The sequence below is a fragment of the Portunus trituberculatus genome, chromosome 5 (assembly GCF_017591435.1).
Source record: "Portunus trituberculatus isolate SZX2019 chromosome 5, ASM1759143v1, whole genome shotgun sequence".
Lineage (NCBI taxonomy): Eukaryota > Metazoa > Arthropoda > Malacostraca > Decapoda > Portunidae > Portunus > Portunus trituberculatus.
In genome coordinates, this window is record NC_059259.1 from 1,859,749 (window position 1) to 1,887,248 (window position 27,500).

The window sequence follows — 27,500 nt, forward strand, 5'->3', positions numbered from 1 at the left end:
AGTAAGAGATGAGATGTGAAGTTCCTAGTTAAGATTATGAGTAAAGGACAGGCCGAGGATATTCAGTGTAGAAGAGGGAGAGAGTCGAATGTCATTGAATAAGAGGGGATAGTTGTCTGGAAGGTTGTGTCAAGTTGATAGATGGAGGAATTGAGTTTTTGAGGCATTGAAAATATCTAGATTTTCTCTGCCCCAATCGGAGATCTCAGAAAGATCAGAAGTCAGGTATTCTGCGGCGTCACTGCCTGATTTGTTGACTTCCTGAAAGGTCTCTGAAAGGACCGTGTAAGATGTAGGGTGGTATGTATCATCAGCGTAGGAGTGGATATGGCAAAAAGTCTGGTTAAGATCATTAATGAACAATAATAAGAGAGTGAGTAACATGACAGAACCCTGAGGAGCACCGCTATTAATAGATTTAGGAGAAAACAGTGGCCGTCTACACAGCAGCAATGGAACGGTTGGAAAGGAAACTCGAGATAAAGTTGCAGAAAAGGATAGAAACCGTAAGAGGGCAGTTTGGAAATCAAAGCTTTATGCCAGACTCTATCAAAAACGTTTGATATGTCTAACGCGACAGCAAAGGTTTCACCGAAATCTCTAAAAGAGGATGACCAAGACTCAGTAAGGAAACCCAGATCACCTGTGTAGCGACCTTGACAGAAACCATACTGGCGATGAGATAGAATATTGTGAAGTGACAGATGTTTCAGAATCTTCCTATTCAAGATAGATTAAAAAACTTTAGACAAGAAAGACATTAAAGTTATAGGACGGTAGTTTGAGGGATTAGAACGGTCACCCTTTTTAGGAACAGGCTGAATGTAGGCAAACTTACAGCAAGAAGGAAAGGTAGAAGTTGACAGGTAGAAGTCGATAAACAAAGTTGAAACAGTTTTGCCAGGCAAGGTGCAAACACGGAAGCACAGTTTTTGAAAACAATAGGAGGGACCCCCATCAGGTCCATAAGCCTTCCGAGGGTTTAGCCAAGAGAGGGCATGGAAAACATCATTATGAAGATTGAAGACGTAAGATAGTCAGAGTGAGGAGGAGAGGGAGGGACAAACCCAGAATAATCCAAGGTGGAGTTGTTAGCAAAAGTTTGAGAGAAGAGTTAAGCTTTAGAGACAGAAGATATGGCAGTGGTGCCATCAGGATGAAATAAAGGAGGAAAGATGAAGAAGTGAAGTTATTTGAGATGTTTTGGCTAGATGCCAGAAGTCTCGAGGGGAGTTTGAGTTTGAAAGATTTTGACATTTTCTATTTATGAAGGAGTGTTTGGCAAGTTGAAGAACAGACTTGGCATGATTCCGGGCAGAAATATAAAGTGCATGAGATTCAGGAGATGGAAAGCTCAAGTACTATGGGCAACCTCTCTATCATGTATAGCACGAGAACAGGCTGAGTTAAACCAAGGTTTAGAAGGTTTAGGTTGAGAGAAAAAATGAGGAATGTACGCCTCCATTCCAGACACCATCCCCTCTGTTATGTGTTCAGCACAAAGAGATGGGTCTCTGACACGGTAACAGTATTCATACCAAGGAAAATCAGCATAATTCCTCCTCAGGTCACGCAATCTGGCAGAGGCAAAATGCTAGAGGCACCTCTGCTTAGGGGTATTCAGGGGAGGGTTTGGAGAAATAGGATAAAATACAGAAATGAGATTGTGATCGGAGGAGCCCAACGAAGATGTGGTATACAGCATAGGCAGAGGGATTAGAGGTAAGGAAAAAATCAAGAATGTTGTCCGGGTCTCCAAGACGGTCAGGAATAAGAATAGGGTGTTGTACCAGTTGCTCTAGGTCATGGAGGATAGCAAAGTTGAAGGTTAGTTAACCAAGATGGTCAGTGAGGGGAGAAGAAAGCCAAAGCTGGTGGTAAAAATTACGGTAGAAGATAGCAAGAGATGCAACATTGCGAAGAGTGAACAGATAAGGCCCCTGTGCAGAGTTAGCAGTTGCATGGTAAGAAAAACTGGCGGAGAGGACTCAGAACGCCTAAAAAACGAATACTCCTTTTCATAGAAGCAGTTTTAGCTAGAGAAGGGATGAGGAAATTTCAGTTTATATAATCAGAAAAGGACATTTAAGTGTAATTGAAGAAGGGATAATTGTCTAGAAAGTTGTATCCAGCTGGTAGATTAAAAAAACAAAAAAATGAGTTTTTGAGGCATTGAACACATTAACATTAAATATTACAACATCTGGGGACTATTCTTAAATAAAAAAAAAAGAGGAAAAATGGCAAAATATGCAGAATTTTCTGAATTGTTACCAAAAGTGCACATTTCACTTTTAAAGCGCCTGAAATGATTAAAAATCAAATAGAAAACAAATTCAAAGTAAAAACAATGTCTTTTTCAACAGTTCCTTTCTTGTTCATATGAAGTCGATGTTCCTCATAAATCTGTATTCTGCCAAATCATAAATTTTTCGTTTCATGTTAGCTTATTTTATCTTCACTAACTTTGAGCAGTTTCCTATTAGTGTAAATTTTTTAGTTAACCGCTCATATTTTGTTTCTTTGTATTGAATTAATCATAATTTGTATTTTTACTATTTTTACATCAAACATAATATTACATCATTTATTTACTCTTCCTTTATATGATAACTTATTTTTCATTACTTGCTTTTGCTTCGTTCTATTGTTGTAAGATTTCACACCTTTCATTACTCATGCTGATATGCCTAAAGAATAAGATATAACTTATAAAATATTGCAATAACCTATGCTATACTGAATGCCGAGATACATGTGAAGAATAAATGTTAAAATAATAAAAAATAAAAATTATGTCTGTATATGAAACACAGCCACACCCACACACACACACACACACACACACACACACACACACACACACACACACACACACACACACACACACACTCACACATAATTCTCACTCTCTCTCTCTCTCTCTCTCTCTGTGTGTGTGTGTGTGTGTGTGTGTGTGTGTGTGTGTGTGTGTGTGTGTGTGTTTTCTGGTTGATTCAGCAAACGATATTACCAAGAAAGCTGGATCAAATGGAATAATGGAATACAATCACAAGAGATTTACACAACGGCGGATTGACACACCAACATGAGCGTACCGGCTATTATGTATTATAGACGATAACTGTCTGTTATGTACATACGTAAAATATGCGTTTAGCGTGTTAGATGTTTGTAGCACAAAACACTGGCCGCCATTATCTCTCATTAACTCGTTACTGTGTGACAGATGTGACCTTTTAGAATGTAGAAAAAACTGCACATCAATCGCCAAACAAAGGAGAGGTTTTAACCCATCCAATGGACGTTGTTGTCTTATAAAAAAAATAATTTTAAATTATATAAAATATTTCTTTGAATATTATTTTAGATCATTGTATATGATAACACATATAATTAACTTGCTAACAGGATTAATATATATATATATATATATATATATATATATATATATATATATATATATATATATATATATATATATATATATAATTTTTTTTTATGAATGAGAGAAAAGCTGGCTTAAGATAATATAAAAGAATAACACAGACTGAGATGCGAGCCCCATTGCAGCTCCGAGTGTTACCGTCCAAAAAGGGATAAATTTCTTGAAACCTCCTCCTTAAATGAAGTCAAGTCATAGGAAGTTTGAAATAGACACAGACAACAAGTTCCAGAGTTTACCAGAGAAAGTTATGAATGACAGAGTACTGGTTAACTCTTGCATTAGGAAACTGGACAGAGCAGGGGTGAGAGTAAGAAGAAAGAGTTGTGCAACAAGGTTGAAGGAAGAAGGAAGACATGCAATTGCAAGACCAGAAGAGCAATTAACATGGAAATAGTGATAGAACATAAAAAAAGAGTCATGTTAGAGGCAGTGAGAGAGAGGACGAAGACAGTCAATCAGAGAAGAGGAACTGATTCCACTCTATAAAAAAAAAAAAAAAAAAAAAAAAAAAAAACACTGTGAAAGGAATCCCACCATACATGCGATGGATATTCCATACATGGTCAGATAAGGCCCTTGTATATAGTTAGCAGTTAGGGGTCATGACTTCGATTTAAATTTTCCGCAAAGAAGTTTTCCATGCCCTACCTGGCCTAACCACTCGCAAGGCTCAAGGAGCTGATGAGGTCACTCTTACTGTACTAAAAAATTTGCTTGCATCTTATCTCGCCAAACTTTTCCAACTCAGTCTATCGACTTTTACCTTTCCTTCTTGCTGGAAGTTTATCTGTATTCGGCCTATACCATAAAAAAAGGTGTCTGTTCCAATTCCTCAAACTAGCACCCTATAGATTTAATCTGTTGCTTCTCTAGTCTTTGAATTTATCCTCAATATGAAGATTATTAAAAATCCCTCACTTCACAATCTTTTATCTGATTATCAGTATGGCTTCCATCAAAGCCACTCTACTAGTGATCTTATGGCTTTCCTTACTGAGTCCAGGTCATCCTCTTTTAGAGTTATTGGTGATATCTTTGCTTTTTTTTTTCGTAGGGTTCTATTAACGTTAATGCACGGTCCATCAGCGTTAATAAAACGTTAACGCTACAGGACAAGACACACACACACACACACACACACATATATATATATATATATATATATATATATATATATATATATATATATATATATATATATATATATATATATATATATATATATATATATATATATATATATATATATATATATATATATATATATATATATATATATATATATATATATATATATATATATATATATATATATATATATATATATATATATATATATATATATATATATATATATATATATATATATATATATATATATATATATATATATATATATATATATATATATATATATATATATATATATATATATATATATATATATATATATATATATATATATCGTGCCCAATAGCGATAATTAACGTTATGGGCACTACAAAACGTTAATGGGCAAGGGGCCCCTGCCCAATAATGGCTAATCGTATAGTTCGATTAACGTTAATGCACTGCCCATTAACATCAACGTACCATTATCGCTGTTGGGCACAATATATATGTTACGGCCATTTTGCAAAATTGGTCATTTTACAAAATTGCCGGCCATTATGCAAAAGGACCAAATTCGTGGTCACATTGCAAAATGACCTAAATTTCTCAACATTTTGCAAAACGACCAAGATTTTGGTCAGTTTACAAAATAAACAGTATTTAAATGCATAACCTGACTATTACCAATAACCACTACTCTACCTCCTTCCTTTCTTCATCTCCTCCCGCCACGTCCCCCTCCTCCTCCACACACTCCAACACATTGAAGCAGTTCCCCTTCTCCACGAGATGAGGTGCCACGATGAGCTTCCTCCTCTTGGCACCCGCGGACACAACCAGCCACTCCTGCCCCTACAGCGCCTTAATTAACAGGTAAGGTGACTGCATGGCCCGACCTTCCCTCAGGCGCTTAGATCACCTGTCAGAACTCGCAGATGAGAGACTCGGACTCGAAACTCCTCCTACACCTCTGAGATCTTTCGATGGAACTTAGCTTCCAGCTCTGAGACCTTAAAAATGAAAGCCAGCTGCAGCAGCAGCAGCAGCAGCAGCAGCAGACGGTGGCGTAATGAATAAGGGGTCATCATGAGATCGGATAGACTTACGTGCGTAGGTTCGCTTCTGACCACCTACCGTTATGAAACTTCGTCATTTGTCGAGTGGTTTAAAGCTACCTACATATCACCATGATACCCAGGTTCTAGGTTGATGTGAAATTGCCTTACACCAAAGATACACTAGGGTGGTGATATGGATCCTAATATGGGTACCACTATAGTAGTAGTAGTAGTAGTAGTAGTAGTAGTAGTAGTAGTAGTAGTAGTAGTAGTAGTAGTAGTAGTAGCAGCAGTAGTAATAGTAGTAAATTTTGTTATAGTTATCGTTGTTGTAAATAATTTCTACTTTAATCTTTGTACGGGTTGATGACGCGGTAAGGTTTCCTTCAAGACATTGGAAACACTTTTTTCTTTTTTCACTTGCAGACAATATTAGAAAGTTATTTATCCCACTTATACAAAGGCAAGTTGATAGGTAGCGTTAAGAGGTCCCGAGATGAGTTCGTCACTCAAAGAAGTGCATGTCAAGTGGCAGCATTCCTCTAGCACACTCAACCCCTCTCTTAACATATTTGGCTTCAGCCTTCATCATGTAGAGCCAAAACATACATCCTTCTCCCTTGATCTCAACACAGGTGGTGTGATCGAGTGCATAACAAATCTCAACACACTCGCCTTGTGCCAGGTCATATTCCAGGTTAGATACACGTAGGATAACAGCGTTCGTCTTGTCTGGCTTACCTGTGGGAACTGTTCATACCGAACGTTTTTCAAGTTTGTCAACGGCGTGCGATGCCCGTGACGCACGAAAATTTCTCCACCCAGCGTTTGGGGCGGTGTCATCGCAATGTTGAGGAGACAACACACTACTTGTGTTGAATGTGGATACGAAGGACTGCTTTGTTAAGACAGGAATGGTACTGTAAGTTTTGTAATTGTTGATTGCAAGAAAATAATAAATGACTAGTTTAACAATAATAATAATAATAATAATAATAATAATAGTATAATAATGATAACACTGGGTTATAACAAATAATTGTAAATTGTCTGTTTTTTTCAACTGATCTTGGACAATTTTGCACCGCTGAATCAAAAAATGAAATCCGTTTCTTTCGAGCAGGTCAGGCTAAGTTGATTTTCAAAAACCTGATCTTCTGACTAGACCCATTACATTTTTGTAATATTATCGGTTGATATTTGTTAATATTTCTCATCAGAAATAAATTTTCAAGATAAATCGTTTTCTTACACAATGTATTCATTAAATGTTATATAACTTCCATTTCTGTAAATTAAATAATAGACATTGATAAAGGTACAAAGTAAATGTAAATTGAATATTACGTCATCATTGTGCAAAATTCAGGGCATGAATTTGCGTTTATTCGAAACCCTAGATTGCTCAGCGGCAGGGATGTCTCTTTGAGGTAAACAGTAATCATCCATGATGACTGCATCTGAGCGTTTCTGATATCCGGTCTCCATCTTTTTCATGTCCTGATGGAATCTCTACCGCTGCTCGTCACTCATTAATCCAAGAGTCTCAGGAAACCGATCCATATGTGGGAATAAGTAATGCATTTTGATGCTCATGTTGCATCCCAGGTTTCTGAAGCCTGACAACATACTGGCGAAAAGTTCTGCATAGTTCCTGGCCTTGTTACCAAGAAAGTTTATCACAACAAGAATAAACGCCTTCCACGCTTCCAGTTCAATTTCGTTCAATGAATTTTCAATCTCAGGATCTGATGACCTAAGAGATTTGAAGACCATTAAAGATGCCAGCTTTCATCTTCTCCATGGTCAATCACGAGAAAGTCTAGCACAAGTATCCTTGTCCAAAGCTTTAGTGAATTATGTAATCAAGCAGAGTTTGATACGCAACGGTGGAAAGAGTATTCTGTCTTTGCCAGAGGATTGTTGATGACGAAGGAATGCTTTGCAAGACACCAATTCCTCCCGCACAGGCTAGTCCTTCGTGTAATGCTGAGCAGTGTCTCTACTATCCCACATGCACAGAACGCATTGGTATTTGGTGAAGCTGGACTGTTGTCCCAACAAAAAAATTCACCATCTGCAGGTCAACACAAATAAAACCACTCATACTTATCATAACGAATGTTCTCTGGCACATAGTTCACCACTTCATACTCTTCCTTCAGTGAAGCGAGTGAGAAAGGAGTACCGAGGCTACTGTTTGCCGTTGTGAAACAGAACATATTTCAGCGATTTCTTGCAGCTGCCAATGAACAGTCTTCAATCTTAGGGTTCGTACTGTGACACTCCAAGCTTATGCAGAAGCTGAGCAATATCTTCTTGCCTTTGGTCTATTGGCGCAGATACTCGGTGCATCCCTTGCATACCAGATGTGGCACCTAAGCTTTATCCATATCACCAAATTTAATACCAAAATAAGCTTCGTAAACACGCCTTATGAAATGTGTGACTGGATTCCTCCTAGAAACAATAGTGCATCTTCCGCAGATTTATCAGAATACATATGTCGGGCTTAGTTTTTGCAAAATCTTCTGATCGAAATAATTTCATTCACTTGTAAAAATAATAATGCCAATTAGTCACAAATTGTACCTTTCTAACTCTTCAGAGACCTATTATTTCAAGTAATAAAAAAAAGAAAAGAAATTGTATCAAATAGAGCGAAATACCCGACCATGTAAACAAAAAGGTATAAAAACATGTGGCTTAGTTCAGAAAGTTGACCTGACAAACGAAAACCAAAGTTATTTTTGGATTCAGCACATCAGTTTGTCCTAAATCAGCTACAGAAAAACTGAGACGATAAATTTCATGCTGACCAATGTTATAATAACAATAATAATAATAACAATAATGAACAAAAAGAATATTTACAATAATGAATAATAATAAAAGGATAATAATGCTATACCTCTTTCTTTTCTTTTGCTCTCTTGTTATTGTAAAAAATGTTTCTTCAATTTTCTACTAATATTTTCGTTACATCATTTTCTTTTTCTTTTATTTTATTTTGAAGGACTTGGTTCCAATATGACCGGATATGTTTTCCCTTTCATTAATTAACAAACCAGTGTCAGTATTCCTGTCATCACGAAGGCATTTGTCCACCTCCAAGTGGCTTCAAGTGGCATGCCAAAGGATAATCGCTCATTGGTTTTTTAAAAAAGCAACACCAAGCAATGAAGCGCGTCCTCATTTGCAAACTGTGTATGATCTTGCTCTCCCAGTAGGATGAACCTCGCAACCACACACACAGAGACACACACACACACACACACGGAACATTATCTACGGAGCACTTAGACTTTGTATACAAATATTAATTTTCAGCAGCAAATAGTAGTAATAACGGTAGTAGTGGTATTCATGCGTGTTCACACGTGCTAATTTGCGGCTGAAATTACAAGTCGCTAGATATATCGACTGAGCCCTTCTAGACAGAAAAAAAACGTCACACATAGCGACTGGAAAATATAGACTAGTTGGCGCCTTACCGGTAAGTGAATGTAAAACAGCGACCCGGCAAGATGTCTTCCTCCAATGACGATGCTGAAGCGGTGGTTGCTCTCTTTTCGGCGTACCGGAAGAATCAACAGTAAAAAAAAATATCTGTGGATACTGTGGGACGAATATGGAGAAGCCACGCTCTGTCAAATAATTTCTTTCAACCTGTATGGGAGTTCAAGTGTAATCATCCACAATCACAGATGCCAGCTCCCATATCATAGTAGACATGGTAAACATATAATATAGGCCCACAGTAACACATTACGAATACAAACATTATGGAGACATTACAAATTTCACATCCAATAATTAACAAAAATATAAACACATAATAACTTACTTGACTGGTTGTCAGAAAGCCCCAGGCACTCCAACATACACAAGTCAGCGCAGTACACCGTCCACCACCACATTCTAGTTGAACTGTCACACATTCCTCAATCCAAGTTCCTGTGTCACCCATCAAACCGAAACACTATCCATGACACAATAATCCTAGGCAGGGAGGAGGTGGTGTCGGGGACATAAATGCTGCAGTACGACTGACTCCTCACATTGGCCAAGGTTGCCACTCAAAATTTTCATTTCTCCCTACCACTCGCGCATATTCCCCCTTACTTTCTCACCTACCACTCGTTCACATTTTCCCCTACATTCACCTACGCCTAATGATAATAATAATTTGCAACACCTGAAATTATAATAATTATAATAACAATGGGTAATTCAAGCACTGTGCGTACCTTGAAATCTGATCGGAAGCACAACAGTCGAGCTCCCATATCCTTTCAAGTCGGGAAACCGACTGGGTGGCGGGCGGTGAAGTTTTCTATTCCGAAACAAACTCGCGTGACGCGTCTCTGCTGGGTCCAGGTCTTTGTCTAATACCTGTACGCATCATGTCAGGCTGGACGATGTACGCGGGAACAAGCCATCGACTTTCGCCACATTGCACCATACTCCCACATGTTGCGTCAGATATATATATATATATATATATATATATATATATATATATATATATATATATATATATATATATATATATATTATTCATTTTTATGTTTTTACTTTGTATTTCAACTCATTGTAATTTTATTCATTCCTTTGCTTTCTTAGGTTATATTTTAGCTTAATGTCCAAACAATGTCTTTTTAGACTTTAGACTTAATATGTTAATTATTTTAGGCCTTGAAGATGCCTTCTGTCTGTGAGGCGAAACGTTGGAAAATAAAGCAGGAGATATGAAGACTTCCATGTGATTTCCCTGCATTTTTAGTATCTGCAGTTTCTGCTATCAATCCTTGTATATATATATATATATATATATATATATATATATATATATATATATATATATATATATATATATATATATATATATATATATATATATATATATATATATATATATATATATATATATATATATATATATATATATATATATATATATATATATATATATATATAATTCATATTTCATAAACTGTAATGGGTATCCAGACAAATATTTATAGTGTTTAAAATAAAGAAAAAAAAATTCCCTTATAGTCAATAAACTCTGGTTTCCCTTACAAAATGCTATTTTCCCCGTAGGTATCTCCTACACCCCACATTAGGGTAAAATCACCTACCGTAATGTATTTCCCCTACGAGTGGCAATCTTGACACTGGCTGGGCCTCCCAGGAAGGCAGACACCACGTCATCAACAGTATACGTATGAAATGCGCACAAATGAACACAACAAAGCGCCACGATAGACATATCATTAATGATACAGATACGTCCCTGGCAAAGCAGAAGGAAAGAAAGAAAGGAGTGTCTACCACACACTAATCTTAAGACTATGCACGATTGCGATGATTTTTAATCCCGACACGTCTTCAATTCAACATCCTGCATTATACTTATTTTATTTTATTTATTTATTTATTTTTTTACTGTATAGTTTATGGGGTCCAAACGTGTTCCTTTTCCCTCACCAACGCTAACATCTTCTCTACACCAAGAGACCACATTTTCAAAGCTTACTCCGTGACGTCACCACGTATATAAGATTGTAAATCGGCTGAACAAGACCAATATGTTTATCTTGTTCAGTCGGAAACTCTACCGACTTGCAGTTTCAGTCGCAAAGTGGCACATGTAAACCCACTTTCATTATTATTTCTATTATTATTATTATTATTACTACTATCATTATTATTAGTAGTAGTAGTACTGGTATAAGTAGTAGTAGTAGTAGTAGTAGTAGTAGTAGTAGTAGTAGTAGCAGCAGCAGCAGCAGCTGTGTGTGTGTGTGTGTGTGTGTGTGTGTGTGTGTGTGTGTGTAGACTGAGTCATTTTCCTTGTTGTTAGTTTGATTTGAGTGTTCTACTTATGAATGAATTTATATTTGCTGGATTTAATTTTTCTGGATCCAAGTGGTTAGCAGGGACTGCACGTAACCTCCAAGTGGCACTCACTCAAAAAAAAGGTTGGGAACCAATGCCCTAAATAAAGAGCCTCAATTCTCATTATTTTACTAATATAACACAAAAATTTCCTCATATCTCTTTATATATATATATATATATATATATATATATATATATATATATATATATATATATATATATATATATATATATACACACACACTTCTTCCTACAACGAGCTATTGCCTTACTTCCTGCTAGGCTGTCTTGTGTGTAGGTGTTTTATTAGACTTTGTGCTTTGTATGGCGTGGGGGTGTGGGTGCGCCCCCTCTTCCCTTTATTCCCTCTCGTCTCTCGACGTGTGTTCTTGCTTTGGAAGTGTGTGTGGAAGGAGTGGTTGAGGGTACACACCTGTTCAGGACATCGGCTGCCTTCCTCTCATCATTGCGGAGCCCCGTTCTCGGCGCCACTCAGCCCTTTTGGCTGTCGGGGCGGCCCTATACCTTATGAAGGGAAGCAAGTGGATACTTCGCATGATGCCTGTTGTCAACGCCCCGTCCTGGCAGGGGACGCCTTGCTTTCAACCTCACGCGGATGAGGTCACTCAGCAGCTCCCGTGGAGGAGGTTCCTCTGCAGCGTCCTCGTCCGCCTGGGCGTGTAAGTCTGCCTCTTCCCTTTCCTGTTGAGCCCCGTTCTTAGTTCTGCCCTTTTGCGCCACCCGGACCTTCAGGCAACTCCTTCTCAGTAGCTGACGTAAGTTGCCTTGCTGTTTTCATCTTGCCCCGCTTCCCGGGATGGCTGTATGGTCCGTCAGCGTATTTTTTTCGTGTTTACTTTGTGCTAAATTGGCTCGGCGACAGGCTTGGAGGGATGGGGGTGGATGGTGTGGGAGTTGGCAGCGTCCTCCCTCTCAACTATGGATTGTTCTTTTGGACTTTTTTCTTTGTCATGGGATTCCGGGATAAAATTAGACTTATCCTGGGATCCTAGGATTTCCTGGGATTTTCAATTCTCTAAAATCGCACATTATTAATTAGTTTCTCTTTGAGGCTTTTTATCTACAGAACAGTAATAGATATGAAGAAATGTTATAGTAGATTGACTGTCTTATCAACTGTTACGGCCCGCCCGTAACATACTCCACTACCATCACCTCCGCTTGCTACCTCGTTCGCCACCTCTCCACCTCCCCTCCACGTCACCGTCTCATGAAGCCCAGAAGTAGGATTCACGCGGCCCCACTCAAGCGGAAGTGTTAAGCGAGCTCCCTGATTTTTGGAAGTCAGTCGAGGTCAAGGCTCCTACCAGTGAACACAACGCCTCTTGGACTATCGTGGGATCCATATCACCCAGCACTTCACCACTGCGACACCTCATAAGTATCACTTCCCTCGTTCCGTTTTTTCCACATTGCCCCCATATAGGATTAGTATTATTGTTAGGTATTGTTAAGTTGGGTTCTTTATTGTTATATTTATTTGTGTGTTATATCTATATGTGTATGTCATTTTCATGTGTGTTTTGTTATTGGGTTATTAAATAGCTTCTTAAGTGCCCCCTTTGCATATCCTCACCAGTTGAACCTGCAGTGTTTTTTTTTTTATTGTTATTGTTCACCGGCTCCCCGATGCCAATCTTACCCATTTAACCGGTGAACGTAACAATTGGCGACCGTGACAGGACCCTTATAACCCTTGTTCAGTGTTCCATTTTTCCAGTGACTTTTTTTTTCTGTGATTACATTATTTTTTTGTGTTTCTGTGGTGTTGTGACTTTGATGTGTTTTTTTCTGTGACTTACTCTGCGTGTGGTTTAAATTTACCTTTGTGCGATCAAGTGGCTCCCTTTGGGTTAAAAGTGCTTCGTGACTTTCATTGGTATCACATAGCAGTGGTAGAGCAGGAAACCAGGTAGAAAGGCGTGTTCACCGATAGCACTTATCTCTATTTTTTGCACATAGGCAGGTGTGTAATAAGTGTTATCCAAGTGTTGGGATCATCATATGTTCATGCGAACCCTCAATCCCTTCACTTCATGGAAAATATTTCTCGCTAGTTATAATTGGCCCTTTTAACTAGTCCCTCAGACTAATCCGCCTCCTTATCAATAACAAGTCCCAGTACAATTCACTCCTCATCCTCTCAAGTCTCGTAACTAGACTAATCTGGATCCCTTTTCATGCCGTAATTCTCTAGTTTACCCCCCATTAGTGATTGTACTCATAAGTGTTTACTTAAGTATAATCTAGTTAATTTCCAAGGTTGCCTTTATTATCCCTCTGCCAAGTTCCTCACTTAAGTAATTCACTTATCATTTTTTTGTTGTTGTTTGTTTAACATCTACTTCTGTATCATATTTAATATGGCTTCCACTCAGTTTAACGTTGAAGATTTTTGTGCTGACCCTTTTCTGGACGCCCCCAGATGGGAAGCACATTGTCGTGGTGGGGGGCCTTGCGTGCCCCTGTGACCTGGCGAACTAGGCTAGAGGGGGCATAGCCCCTGCTCTGCCCTTTCGAGGGAGAGAGGGCTACCCATGCTAGTAAGGTCGCCAGTGAGGGGCCAGACTAAATGGTTCCTACGTAGGCTGCCAGTGGACCAGCGGAGCCACCCGCTGGAGGGATCGCCCAATAGGGGCCGTCCTGTGCTGGATGGTTGGGTGTCCAGGCTGGGATGCTTTGAGAAGGGGGTCTCAGCTCTATCGTGGACAAACATTCGTATCATGTGGGGCTTATTTTTGAAACGATTGGTCCGCATGGGCACGAGGTACCCCGTCCACGGCAGCCAGCGCTCGCTCCCATTGTAGTCCCAGTAGGTGGTTTCCCTTGCCCCTGGAGCTAATTTTTCGTGTAACTTTATACATATGGTTAAACACAAAAAAATATCAGGTTCTCGTGAGGTGGCTGACCTGGCCCGCGAGACGTCATCTTTAGGTCTGAGTAGGGAGGAGGATTCCCCTCCACAAGTGCATCCCACAGCAGTTTCCTGTTCTGGGAATCCTTCTGAGGGACGTATCTCTGCTGGTTTGGATTCCCTTTTGATGGTAATGGGCGGAAGCTGAACAGCGCTTCCCATACACTCTCCAAGTGTGCCTACAGGCGCTATAGGCCTTACCGTAAAAAATAAAAAAAATAAGAAATAAAAAAAATCTATATTTTTCTTATCATGCCTTGCACTCCCCTCTCAAGGTGTATGGCATAGTTCTCCGTATTCGACTTGTTTACGAAAAGGACTTTCCGTCTAACCGCTGTTATGTAACGTTTCTGTCATGCGATGAAGCCCGTTTGGCTGTAGAACATGTAGCATCCCTGCCCCTTGCTGGCTCTGGCTTTAAGACAGAACTTCTCCACTCTCGCAATATTTCGGACAGTGACACGGACTACATCCCAAATCTTTTTGACCACCATTCAGAGAATTCAGTTCCTTAAGTCCGCCAGATCCCGCCTCCTCGTTGGTTTGTGGCGTACTATAGAAATGGGTGTTGTTACGTTCACCGGTTAAACGGGTAAGATTGGCATCTGGGAGCCGGTGAACAATAACAATAAAAAAAAAAAAAACTGCAGGTTCAACTGGTGAGGAAATACAAAATGGGGCACTTTAAAAAGCTATTTTAATAACCCATAATGAAACTGACACACATAGATATAATATGAAACATGAAACACAGATATATAACATGAAACACAGGAAAATGACATACACATATACATATAACACAGAAATAAATACAACAGTAAAGAACCCAACTTAATACCTAACAATAATCCTAATCCTATATGGAGGCAATGTGGAAAAAACGGACGAGGGGAAGTGATACTTATGCGGTGTCGCAGTGGTGAAGTGCTGGGTGATGGTTGATCCCACGGTAGACCCAAGAGGCGTTGTGTTCACTGGTTGAGGCCTGGACCTCGACTTGACTTTCCAGAAAGCCAAGAGCTTTAACACTTCCGGTTGAGTCGAATGGGGCCGCGTGAATCCAACTTCGGGACAGTAGCGGGGCTTCATGAGACGGTGACGTGGAAGGTTCATGAGACGGTGGCGTGGAAGGTTCACGAGACGGTGACGTGGAAGGGAGGCGGAGAGGTGGCGAACGAGGTAACAAGCGGAGGAGGTGATGGTAGTGGAGTATGTTACGGGCGGCCCGTAACATTTCCTCCCACCTAAGACCTCCGTAATGGGCTCATGAAGGAGGTGAGACGGGAGATCTTGATAAGGCGTCGGCGATGATGTTGTCCACCCCCTTGATATGGTGGACTTCCAAGTTGAAGGGTTGAGTTAACAAGGCCCACCTAAGAATGCGTTGGTTTCGGTTCTTCATGGCGTGAAGGAAGGCCAGAGGATTGTGATCGGTGAAAACCTTCGTAGTTTGAGGACCAAGATGAAGGTGGCACTCAAAACGTTGGAGCGCCAGGACGAGTGCCAGAGCCTCCTTCTCGATGATGGAGTAGTTGAGTTGATGTTTCTTCAGCTTGGTGGAGTGATAGGCGATGGGATGGAGGATGCCGCTTGTGGGGTCCGTTTGTAGTAGGACAACACCCACTCCAACTCCACTTGCGTCCACTTGTAGATGGAAGAGGTGGGAGTGATCTGGCGTCCAGACCACTGGCTCCGAGGAGAGGAACGCCTTGAGATGTTGGAAGGCGTGGTCACAGGTCAAGGTCCAGTGGAAAGGGACGGAAGTGCTGATAAGGTTCGTCAGAAGGGCGGCTAGGGTGGAGAAGTTCCTACAGAATCGTCTGTAGAAACCAGCCATCCCCAAGAACCTCATGAAGAGCTTTCCTGGTGGTAGAGACAGGGAAGCCAAGGATGGCCTCCACGTTGGCTCTCTTGGGGCGAACCTTGCCGTTCCCCACCACATGTCCCAGGTAGACCATCGTAGACTTCCCGAAGGTGGACTTGGCCAGGTTGATTGTAAGCCCGGCTTCCTGCAACCGACCCATTAGCCTCCGAAGACGGGTCACCACCGGCCGGCTGGTGGCGACGATGTGGGTTGTGCCGGCAGTGTGTACAACAACCCCGTGCCTGGACCTTCATCTTCTGATAAATTAGACACACTTACTTCGCTCTTGAGTGGCCTGATTGACAAGCTTGATAAGGGTCACGGTTCCTCTATGAATAATGATTCCCCTGTTGCTGGTGGTTTTCATGATATGTCCTCCTCTGATGAGGATTGTGTTGGGGCTGAGAATGATAACTACTGCTCAGACCCTCTCGATAGTTTGGACACTTTCGACTCTGCCGTTCCTACAGTACAGTCAGCTGTTGACGATGCTTCCTTTCTCAGAGCTCTGGATGATTTCTCGGATTGTTTTCATGGTGATGAGCCTAAAGGTGACCCTATTTCTGATCGTTTGGCCTCTATTTTAAGTGTCAGTCTCAGGCGACGTCCAAATAGTGATACTGTGAAATCTACTTGTAATCGTTTGAAAGTGCCAAGCAACGTACCGAACATGACAGTACCTGAAACAAACTCGGCTATCACTAAGGCTATGAACATTGGAGGTAAACTACTTGATACAAGACTGGCTCATACTAACAGCTTACTTTTGAGGGCTTTAGTCCCCTTAACTCACTGCATCAGTAATATTGGTGATAAAACCAGCAAACCATTAAACACCTACTTGGATGGTTTTAATGATAGTCTTAGACTTATTGTCTCGGCTTTTAATTATATCAATCAGTTAAGAAAGGAAGTGATTCGTTTCCATGTTAATGATACGGCTCTTTCAGAGTTATGTAAATGGGACTGTGAAGTAGGAAAGGATGAACTTTTTCCTTTCGATGTCGTTAAAAAATGTGATGAATTACACAGATCTAAGAAACTTGGAAGGCCGTCTTTTCGGCCATACAGATTTGATAGGACGAAGCCTGGTCATCAGTCCAGGGTAGGAACGAGGAGACCGTTCTATAACCGGTCCAGGTTTTCCTCCTTTTCTAGGCCTTTTTTAGGCCAAAGGCAGACCGGAGGGAAACGCCCTCACACCAGATATCCTCAGTAAACCAGCCTCACGTGAGTTCAGTTTTTGTTGGTCTTTGTGTAACACGGCAGACAAATTTGTCGGGGGAAAAATTTTCCTACACAGGTCTCAGTGGCAATGTTTAACTAATGACAAGTGGATATTGGATGTAGTGTTGGGTAATTTTATTGAATTTGAGAGGTTGCCTGTGCAGAACTCCATCCCGAAACCTCTTCATTTTTCTGCTGCACACCAGTTTGCCTTAGATGTTGCTTTACAAGCTTTTCTGAAAAAGAAAATAATTGAGAGGTGTCAGGATGGGAATTCTCCAGGTTTCTTCTCTAATGTTTTTCCTACTTTTAAGAAGGATGGCTCGGCCAGGGTTATTTTGAATTTGAGAGATTTCAATATCTTTGTTAAGTATTTTCACTTCAAACTGGACTCTATTCACAATGTTATTCAGCTGGTCCATCCTAACTGTTTTTTCATGACTGTAGATCTGAAAGATGCTTATTTCTCTGTACCGGTGAGACCCAAGGATAGGAAATGGTTAAGGTTTATTTGGCAAAATGAGACCTTCCAGTTCACTTGTTTACCACAGGGACTGACTTCCGCCCTCGTATCTTCACTAAACTCTTAAAACCAGTTTTGTCTCATTTGAGGAAGCTTGGGATTACAGTCTCCTGTTATATAGATGATTGCATTTTCATTGCCGAGTCAGAGAAAGTACTTATTGACAATGTGAGGTATGCTATACAGTTATTTGAGTCTGTGGGTTTAACAATTAACGTCAACAAGTCTGTTCTGGTTCCCTCACAGAAGGTTGATTTTCTTGGAATTACTTTAAACTCCTCTAATATGACTGCTACTTTGCCTTCATGAAGGAGAGACCGCATTAAGCAACAAGGTAGTTCTTTGCTTAAAGGAGGCACCAGTTTGCATGCCTTAGCGGTGTTTATTGGCTTTGCCGTTGCCTCTGATCCTGCAGTGACTTTAGCTCCCCTGAGATACAAATATCTAGAGATTGTCAGAAACAATGAATTGGTCAAACATAAAGGCAATTATGGTGCAATAATTACATTAGATGATCATGCCAAGGATTTGGTTCGATGGTGGGTGGACAATATAGATTCCCAATCAAAATCTTTGTTATGGTCTCCCCCTCATGTTGAATTGAAAACGGATGCTTGTTTGACTGGTTGGGGTGCAATATGTGGTAATGTGAGTACTGGAGGTCAGTGGAGCCAAGATGAATTAGACCACATTAATTCTCTGGAACTTAAGGCCATTTTACTAGGTCTGCAATCATTATGTAAGGATTATAGCCAAGTGGGAATTTCCATACGATCGGATAATACTACAGCTGTTGCTTGTCTAGATCGGGGTGGTAGTACTAAGTCCAGCCTCAATAAGCTGACAGAAGAGATCTTTGCCTGGGCTTTGGCTAGAGGTATTACTTTGTCAGCAAAGCACATCAAAGGACTTGATAATGTGGAGGCAGACAAAGAATCTAGGATTAAGAATTTGGATACCGAGTGGATGTTGACACCTCATATTTTCAGAATGCTTTGTGGGAAGTTTTTTACACCAGATACTGATCTTTTTGCATCCAGAATTAATGCTCAAGTTTCTATGTATGTTTCTTGAAACCAGATCCCTTTGCTGCACATACAAATGCATTTACAATTTGTTGGCGTAATAGGAACTTATATGCCTTTCCGCCTTTCAGTGTAATTGGAAGGGTGTTGAGGAAAATTCGGGAGGACGAGGCAACTGTGATGTCAATCCTGCCTCTTTGGCCAACTCAGGGTTGGTTTCCGTTTGCACTGATGTTGTTGGCAGAATCACCGGTCCTGCTCCCTCGAGAGTGCCTGGTGTTGCCTCAAGATCCGAGCCTCACACACCCACAGGCACCCAAGTTGAGAATGGCTTCAATGATCCTCTCGGGCAATCCTTTGAAAACCGAGGTCTTTCGAAGGAAGTTGCCGAATTTCTCCTTAGATCATGGAGACACGGTACAAAATTGCAATATGGGTCTCATATCAAGAAGTGGGTGTCAGTTTGTGTCAGCAGGGAAATTGATCCATTTTTACCACCTTTGAAATTTCTGCTAGAGTATCTGTTAATTGAGTTTAACAAAGTCAATGGACGGAGCTATAGTACCATGAATTCCATTCGATGTGCCATTTCAGCTATTGCCACTATTGACGACAAACCTTCAGGCCAACATCCTTTAGTTAGAAGATTCATGAAAGCAGTTTTCAGGTTAGACCTTCTTTCCCGAGGTGTACTTCTATCTGGGATCCAGAGATAGTCCTGAACCACATTCGAAGTTTAGGAATGAATGATTCTCTATCCTTACTTCATTTGTCTAAAAAATTGATAATGTTGATGCTTTTGGTGTCTGGCCAAAGGGGCCAGACCCTTCACCTGCTTGACACCAGAAACATGACCATTTCCGCAGATAGGATTTCGTTTACTATAGGTGATCTACTCAAAACTTCCCGACCAGGTAACCATCTCTCAGAAATTGTTTTTACGGCTTTCACACCAGACAAACATTTATGTGTTTATACTGCCATGTTGTGTTATTTGAAAAGGACTGATAGTATCAGGGGTAGTTTTACTAGGTTTTTCCTTACTTCCAAACCCCCTATTAGAGTTGCCTCTAGGGACACGTTACGTCGGTGGACGAGAGCCATTATGAAAGATGCTGGTATTGATCTTTCTGTGTTTGTTCCTCATTCCACCAGAAGTGCTTCCACAAGCAAAGCATCAATGTCTCTTCCTCTGTCTGTTATTTTGGAAACTGTGGGATGGTCTCGGGAATCCACCTTTGCCTTACATTATAAAAAACCTCTGTGTAAGCAGGGACGGTTTGGAGAAGCAGTGTTATCTTGATTGGGCAGCATTGTACAGATGAAGCTCGTTATGTGTTTTGTTTTATGCACATTGTTTAAGTTTCTTTTTAGTATTACTTTTGTTTGAAGAAAATTTTTCTCTGTGTACTCAGGTACATAGTTCACTTGGAAAGGATGTACAGAAATAAATTATTATATTTGGTTGCAATTCTTGAGGTTTCTATCCTTCCTGTTGTCAATGTTTTGGTCTTGGAAAAGTTTCTAGGTTTTGAGGATTCTCTCTAAAGCTCTCATTGGCTACCGTGGTGACGTCAGTTAAATGTCGTGAAGTGAAATTATAAGATTAACCGAGTACTTACCAAGTCGAAGGTTGATCGTAGTTTCACGAACATTTAACTGCGTCACTTAGGTAGAAAATGCCCTCCCTTCCCTTCTCCCTTGGTTATCCTTTTCTGCCTAATTGCTGGTCTTATCCTCAAAACTCTAGACTCTAAAGAACTGACGGGTGGTCACTGGTGCTGACATCTCATTTTCTACCTAAGTGACGCAGTTAAATGTTCGTGAAACTACGATCAACCTTCGACTTGGTAAGTACTCGGTTAATCTTATAATTATATCATGTTGGATAGTAGTACAAAGCATTGCCCGGAGTGGGGAGAAAAAGTAAAACCTTGTCTCCTGGTTTGAAACTTCTCATGACAGATTTGGGAAGAGAATTCTGTTGCATTTTAGTTTGAGATTTGAGGAAGTTTGATTTAGCAAAAGATCTGACTTCACTGATTTTATTCTTAAGGTTACTGATGTAGTCAGACACACTGGGGCTTGAAGGAGTATTTTGAGTAAACCATTGATCCTTTAGTATTTTGAGAGGCCCCCTGATCTGTCTACCATAGAGTAATTCAAAAGGGAGTAACCTAAAGAATCTTGAGGAGATTCTCTTAAAGCGAAGAGAAGGAAAGAGATACTTTCATCCCAGTCTCCTTGATGCTCCAAGCAATACTTCTTCATCATGGATTTTAATGTTTGGTGAAACCGCTCCAGACAGCCTTGGGATTGGGGTGGTAAGCCGAGGAGGTTACATGGTCGATGTTTAGCTCATTCACTATCTGTTGGAAAAAATTGCTAGTGAAATTGCTACCCTTGTCAGACTGAATTTGTTTTGGAATTCCTACCGAGGTGAAAAAATGTATTAGATGTTTTACAATGGTCTTTGATGTGATGTTCTTAAGAGGGAATGCTTCAGGGTACCTGGTAGTGGGATCCATGAGGGTTAACAAATACTGATTCCCTCGTTTGGTTTTGGGTAAGGGCCCTACGCAGTCTAGAATGATCTTTTCGAAGGGCTCCGTCTGAACTGGAATAGGCGTCAGAGGAGCTGGCACAAGGCGTTCGTTAGGCTTACCCACAATTTGACATATGTGACATGTTTTTACATAGTGTGACACATCCTTTTTCATTCCTGGCCAAAAAAATGTTGAAGAGCCTTCTTGTAGGTTTTTTGGATGCCTAGATGACCTGACAATCCATCATGAGCTAGTTCTATAATGGCTGGTCTTACAGACAAGGGGATGACAACTTGATGTGTTTCTGACCAGGTGTCTAGTTGTTTCAGTTCAGGAGGTCTGTAGGCACGCATCAGGACTCCTTCCTGATAATAAAAACAAGGCAATTTAGACATATCCTTTGTCTCACTGGCAACATGTCTGATCTTAGCCAAAGTGAGATCCTGTTCCTGAGCATTAATCAAATTCTCCTTTGAAATGATGTTATGGTACAAGTTGTCAGTAGAGGCAATCATTGGTGGAGGAGGTGGTGAAAGGGCAGCGGACTTGGACTGACACGTTCGCTCTTGGGTTCTGGCACAGGGTTGAGACACGAGTTGCTAGGCTGTTCTGGGTGCTCAACAGTCTCGGTCTGGGAGTTGTGCCCTCCCTTTTGAGTAGCTGGTTTGCTGCTGGTTAGGCCGTGACGGTGTGGAGCAACGGGCTTGTTGTTCCAAGGGAAAGTGTAGCTGGTTTGGCTGCATTTCCCGAGTTTTTGCGTTCGTCCCCTCTTGTTGAGTGGCGACGCGGAGACACGTTACTGTCTCGTCCCGACGATTTTTTTTTTTAGGTGGCCGTGGTCACCATCATCGTTTTGTATAGTATCTTTAGTATACTGTTTTTAGTGGCCGTAGCCACACACACTGGTTGTCTGGTGGGAAGCTTCATGCTGTCTCCCGGTCGGCGTGCAGTAATCGTCTGTACGACCTGTTAGCTACGAGTATCTTGACTCCCTGCGTGGCTGGTTGTCACTCGGAGTTGGTAGCTGGGCTTGTGTATACCACCGGATGTGGTATACGCATCGTGTCTCGTAGTAAGCCGTAGGCACGGGGAGTCAGTCTTGACAGGTAATATACACCACGCGTCTTGTCCCAGTCTGTGGGCACTTACAGCCTGGGTACAAGGCATGTGGAGAGGCATTAATACTCCCCGTACAGAAGTGGGTGGAATTGTCCTTCTCTACGGAGTATTAAGGCCTCGCCCATAACACAACTTGTATACCATCTGTAAATTCTACTTGGGTTGGTGTAGGAGGAGAAGGAGTTGCTAAGGAGATTCCCTAGCAGTGGGGGAAGTTATACACTGCTGGCGACCTCTATTTCTTTAGTATTATTTGTCTACTACTACGGCTGGGTGTGCAAGGCTCAGGGAAGGGATTGGTACATGCTGGCGTCATTACCAAATCCTTAGTAGGCACGAGTGAGAGCGGAGTATCTCGTCGCCTCTCAGGGCAGCTGTGACGCCGGGAGGGAACAGCAGTTTATTAGAGTTTGCACATTTTCAGCAGAAAGAACCTGAGTGTTGCGGCTGCTGTGAAATATAGTGTTGGGAACCGTGGAGCGTCATACTCCCCGGTGAGCAGTAGTTAACCGTAACAATATATATATATATATATATATATATATATATATATATATATATATATATATATATATATATATAATCTTACAGACGATGTTAAAGCATTATTAAGTTTATGCTGTCTTTTCTTTTCGTCTAATTGTTTCTCTTGAAGAGTATGACCACCGATGAACTGTTCGAAAGTAGAGTCTGCTGCTATGTTTCGTTTCTCTTCAGGGAACATCTTCAGGAAGAATGTGTCCAAAAATTTAATTGTGCGGCTTAAATATCCTGAGTGGATCAAATAAAAGGTAGCCGTGATTTGGCGCAACCTGATTCATTGGCTCACTGCGTCGTCTGGTGCAGTGGAGGCAGCGATGTAATCGGCTGGTTCTGTGTTGAGGGTGCCGAGCTCGCTGCGGTTGACAGGTCGTATTGGTTTTCTTTTTTGTGTTGGTAATATCTGTAAATCTTGTGATTGTAGGTTCATGACTGGTTTCTCTTGTGTTATGTACGAGTATAATGATTCCAGGAATAGTAGGCGGCGTGGGTCTCTCGCCGTCGATGATGGTAGTGTTTTCTTCAAGGTGTTTTCTTGTAGCGGTGGTCTTATGTGCGCACCGTAGTGTAGTTGTTTATGATCGTTCCATTCTGTAGCTGGCAGGCGAGTCTCCTTGACAAGGTTTTCTATGTCATCCTAATATAAGTTTGAGGTCCACAGCCCTCAATTTTGTTTGTAGATGACATGGTCTTCTTATAGGAAGGATTTTTTCGTAGTTGTTTTGTTCCTTATCAGCAGCTGTGATGTTTTCTTGGTGTTGTAGTACATAATGAGTGAAATGGGGTGTTCTACAAACGAAGAACACACCATTTCACTCATTATATACTCTGGGGACTGCTGTGCACATTTTTTTACAGGGAGGGGTTGCAAGCCCCACCCCAACTAGCTAAGTCAGCTTTGGGGAGGAATACTGGTATCCCTGAGGATAAAAATCAAGGCTACGAGAGTGTTGAGATCTGCTCTCTCTCTCTCTCTCTCTCTCTCTCTCTCTCTCTCTCTCTCTCTCACCGCGTTGTGTAGTGGTTAGCACGCTCGACCCACAATCGAGAGGGCCGGGTTCGATTCCCGGTAAGACGGCGAGGCAAATGGGCAAGCCTCTTAATGTGTGGCCCCTGTTCACCTAGCAGTAAACAGGTACAGGATGTAACTCGAGGGGTTGTGGCCTATCTTTCCCAGTGTGTTGATGTGGTCTCAGTCCTACCCGAAGATCGTCGGTCTATGAGCTCTGAGCTCGCTCCGTAATGAGAAAGACTGGCTGGGTGACCAGCAGACGACCGAGGTGAATTATACACACACACACACACACACACACACACACACACACACACACACACACACACACAGAGTAGTGTGGACGGGATAGCGTTGCATCGTTGCGTGTCAAAATATGATACAAAGACAAAGATTTGTCAGTCTTTTGCCGTCACATCAAAAGAATGATACACAACTTACCAACCCCCGTGTGTGTGGACAGGAAGTATGGCATCGTCCTGTTTGTGACTGTTCCTGATTGTAATATATATATATATATATATATATATATATATATATATATATATATATATATATATATATATATATATATCGTTATCCGATCTGTTGCACAAATGTTCCACCATGTTAGATACTTCTCTGGCTACTGGTAATAGACACTCCAACCAAATTTTCTTCCTTTACTTAAATAATTACTACTAATATATACACATCCAATACGTCTCCGGCAATCAACACCCTTCAAATGTTATACCGCATGTGAAAATGACTGCGAACTTCATTCAGAAACACGTAAATTTCTTCACAAAAGATTTTTATTCTCTTCACTGGACAATATATGATATATATTTGCGTTACAAAGATCTACTGAATTAGCTCAAATATAACACTCGATGAAATATATAGGTCTTACAGCGATGTACTCATTAAACCTCATATGCCGCTCATAAGTAATGTATCTGCTTACTGCGATTTTCTCCTAAACTCACACATATCCGCATCACGGCGATTTTCTCATAATATTCAAGATATTGATAGGTACCAGAAATACATTATACAGACACGACACTTACTCGATACGGCGATGTTCTCATACCACTCACAAAACAACAGAATGGTATGACACGGCCACTCAGAACAAAACAGGAGCGGAGTTTGGGGAACGAGGGGAAATACGAGGTCCAGGTCAAGTGTGGTCTTTCCCCTCCTTCGTACACAATGCCCAAACGGAACGACGTCTTGTCTCTGCCCCATTCACGTTGTCAAAGTTTATAACCTTTTTTCTTCAGGCCTGTCTGCTTGTGCCTAACAATAACTTTGTTGGTTTATCTGTTTTCTCCATTATATAGATTTTAATTCTTCTTTCCCCATCGTCATGTATGCAGGTATGCCAGACCACACACACACACACACACACACACACACACACACACACACACACACACACACGCGTAGTGTAGTGGTTAGCACGCTCGACTCACAATCGAGAGGGGTTCGAGTATAATAGGCAAATGGGCAAGCCTCTTAATGTGTGGCCCCTGTTTCCCTAGCAGTAAATAGGTACGGGACAACTCGAGGGGTTGTGGCCTCGCTTTCCCGGTGTCCTGGTACCGCTGGCACCATCAATATGTTCTGTGGTTGAAGAGAAACACCGTGGGGTGAATGAGTAACACTACTCACGGTCGCAGTACATCATACACAGAACAATACATTACGCCGCGTATCAAAATAGTCTGTCTATCATAACGGTGTGCGTTGATGTGGTCTCAGTCCTACCCGAAGATCGGTCTATGAGCTCTTGAGCTCGCTCCGTAATGGGGAAGACAGGCTGGATGACCAGCAGATGACCGAGGTTAATTACACACACACACACACACACACACACACACACACACACACACACACACACACACACACACACACACACACATATATATATATATATATATATATATATATATATATATATATATATATATATATATATATATATATATATATATAATAAAATCACCATTTCTATTTAAACACTAGTGACGTTTCGGGACAAAAGTAGTCCCACCTTCAGACAGTGAAAGGACTTGCAGAGTAAATGAGAAAACGTTTTCACCTACAAAGATCTCAGGGCCAAGAGGTCCTGGACAACGAATATTCCTCTTTTATTTCCTAGTCCTAGCACAATCCATCACACCTGCCTGATTCTTACAATTTTAATAAAGGTAGTTTTTTAATTCCCTATTCATCCTTACAAAACATAATAAGGTTCTGTATAAAAAATAAAAACTAAAAAAAAAAAATAATCACGGTAGATATAAGAAAGAACAAAAAGAATGTGAAGTGGGAACCAAAATTATGGAATTATAAGTTATTTGGAGGGATTATTCTTGACAATTAAGATTACGCTTAGATTTATAAATGAAAAGTGATTCAGCAATTCTCAATTCAGATAAAGTCTTGGCTTTATACAAAATTTTGAAATCCTGTTCCCCAAAGCATGATCTAACTCTTGTGAGTGGTTTGTTATGGCAGAGAAGCCTGGATTGCCGATCTGTTTGCGTTTTAAAAGAGTAACCCTTGTGATCACACATACGAATTTTCAAGTATCGTCTTCTCTTCAACCTCTACGTTTTACGTTTTGGCCGATCTACATTATATATATATATATATATATATATATATATATATATATATATATATATATATATATATATATATATCAGAAGTGGGCAAACTACGGCCCGCTGGCCGTATGCGCTCGACAAATGTTAGTAAATTTGAAAGAACATGTTAATAAACAACGCCAAATAGTATTTTGTTGTCAGTGACAGCCTTTTGAGAAATTAAGGTATGCAAAATATTAATTATCCATATGTAACAAATTCTTTCCAGCCACCCACCAACCAATCAACAGTCGTCATTTTTATTGCACTGGTTGTGTTTGAATTTCATAATTATGTAGTTCACTGAAGCAGGCAGAGAATTAAGAACTCAGCAATTCTAATTAAGAATCTTTAGGAAGGGAACCCCGTAATATTCTTTTCTACCTGCAGGAAAGGAACCTGTGAGGTTTTATAACTATCATATGAGTATTAGGAACGTTCTGTCCTCCCAGCCACTTTCTCTCTCTCTCTCTCTCTCTCTCTCTCTCTCTCTCTCTCTCTCTCTCTCTCTCTCGTGATGTAACATGCAAAATATATC

General features: G+C 40.6%; 1 protein-coding gene across 1 annotated transcript in view; it reads left to right on the forward strand.

Moving 5' to 3' along the window:
• The window catches only part of LOC123515908, a 32,812-nt gene extending 13,061 nt beyond the window's left edge, over positions 1-19,751 (forward strand). The window contains exons 2-3 of the mRNA XM_045274805.1: positions 5,334-5,434; positions 19,235-19,751. Coding sequence (XP_045130740.1) covers positions 5,364-5,434; positions 19,235-19,607 — 444 coding nt within the window. The 5' untranslated portion in view covers positions 5,334-5,363 and the 3' untranslated portion in view covers positions 19,608-19,751. The remainder of the gene's footprint in view (positions 1-5,333; positions 5,435-19,234) is intronic.
• Positions 19,752-27,500: the final 7,749 nt, after the last annotated feature.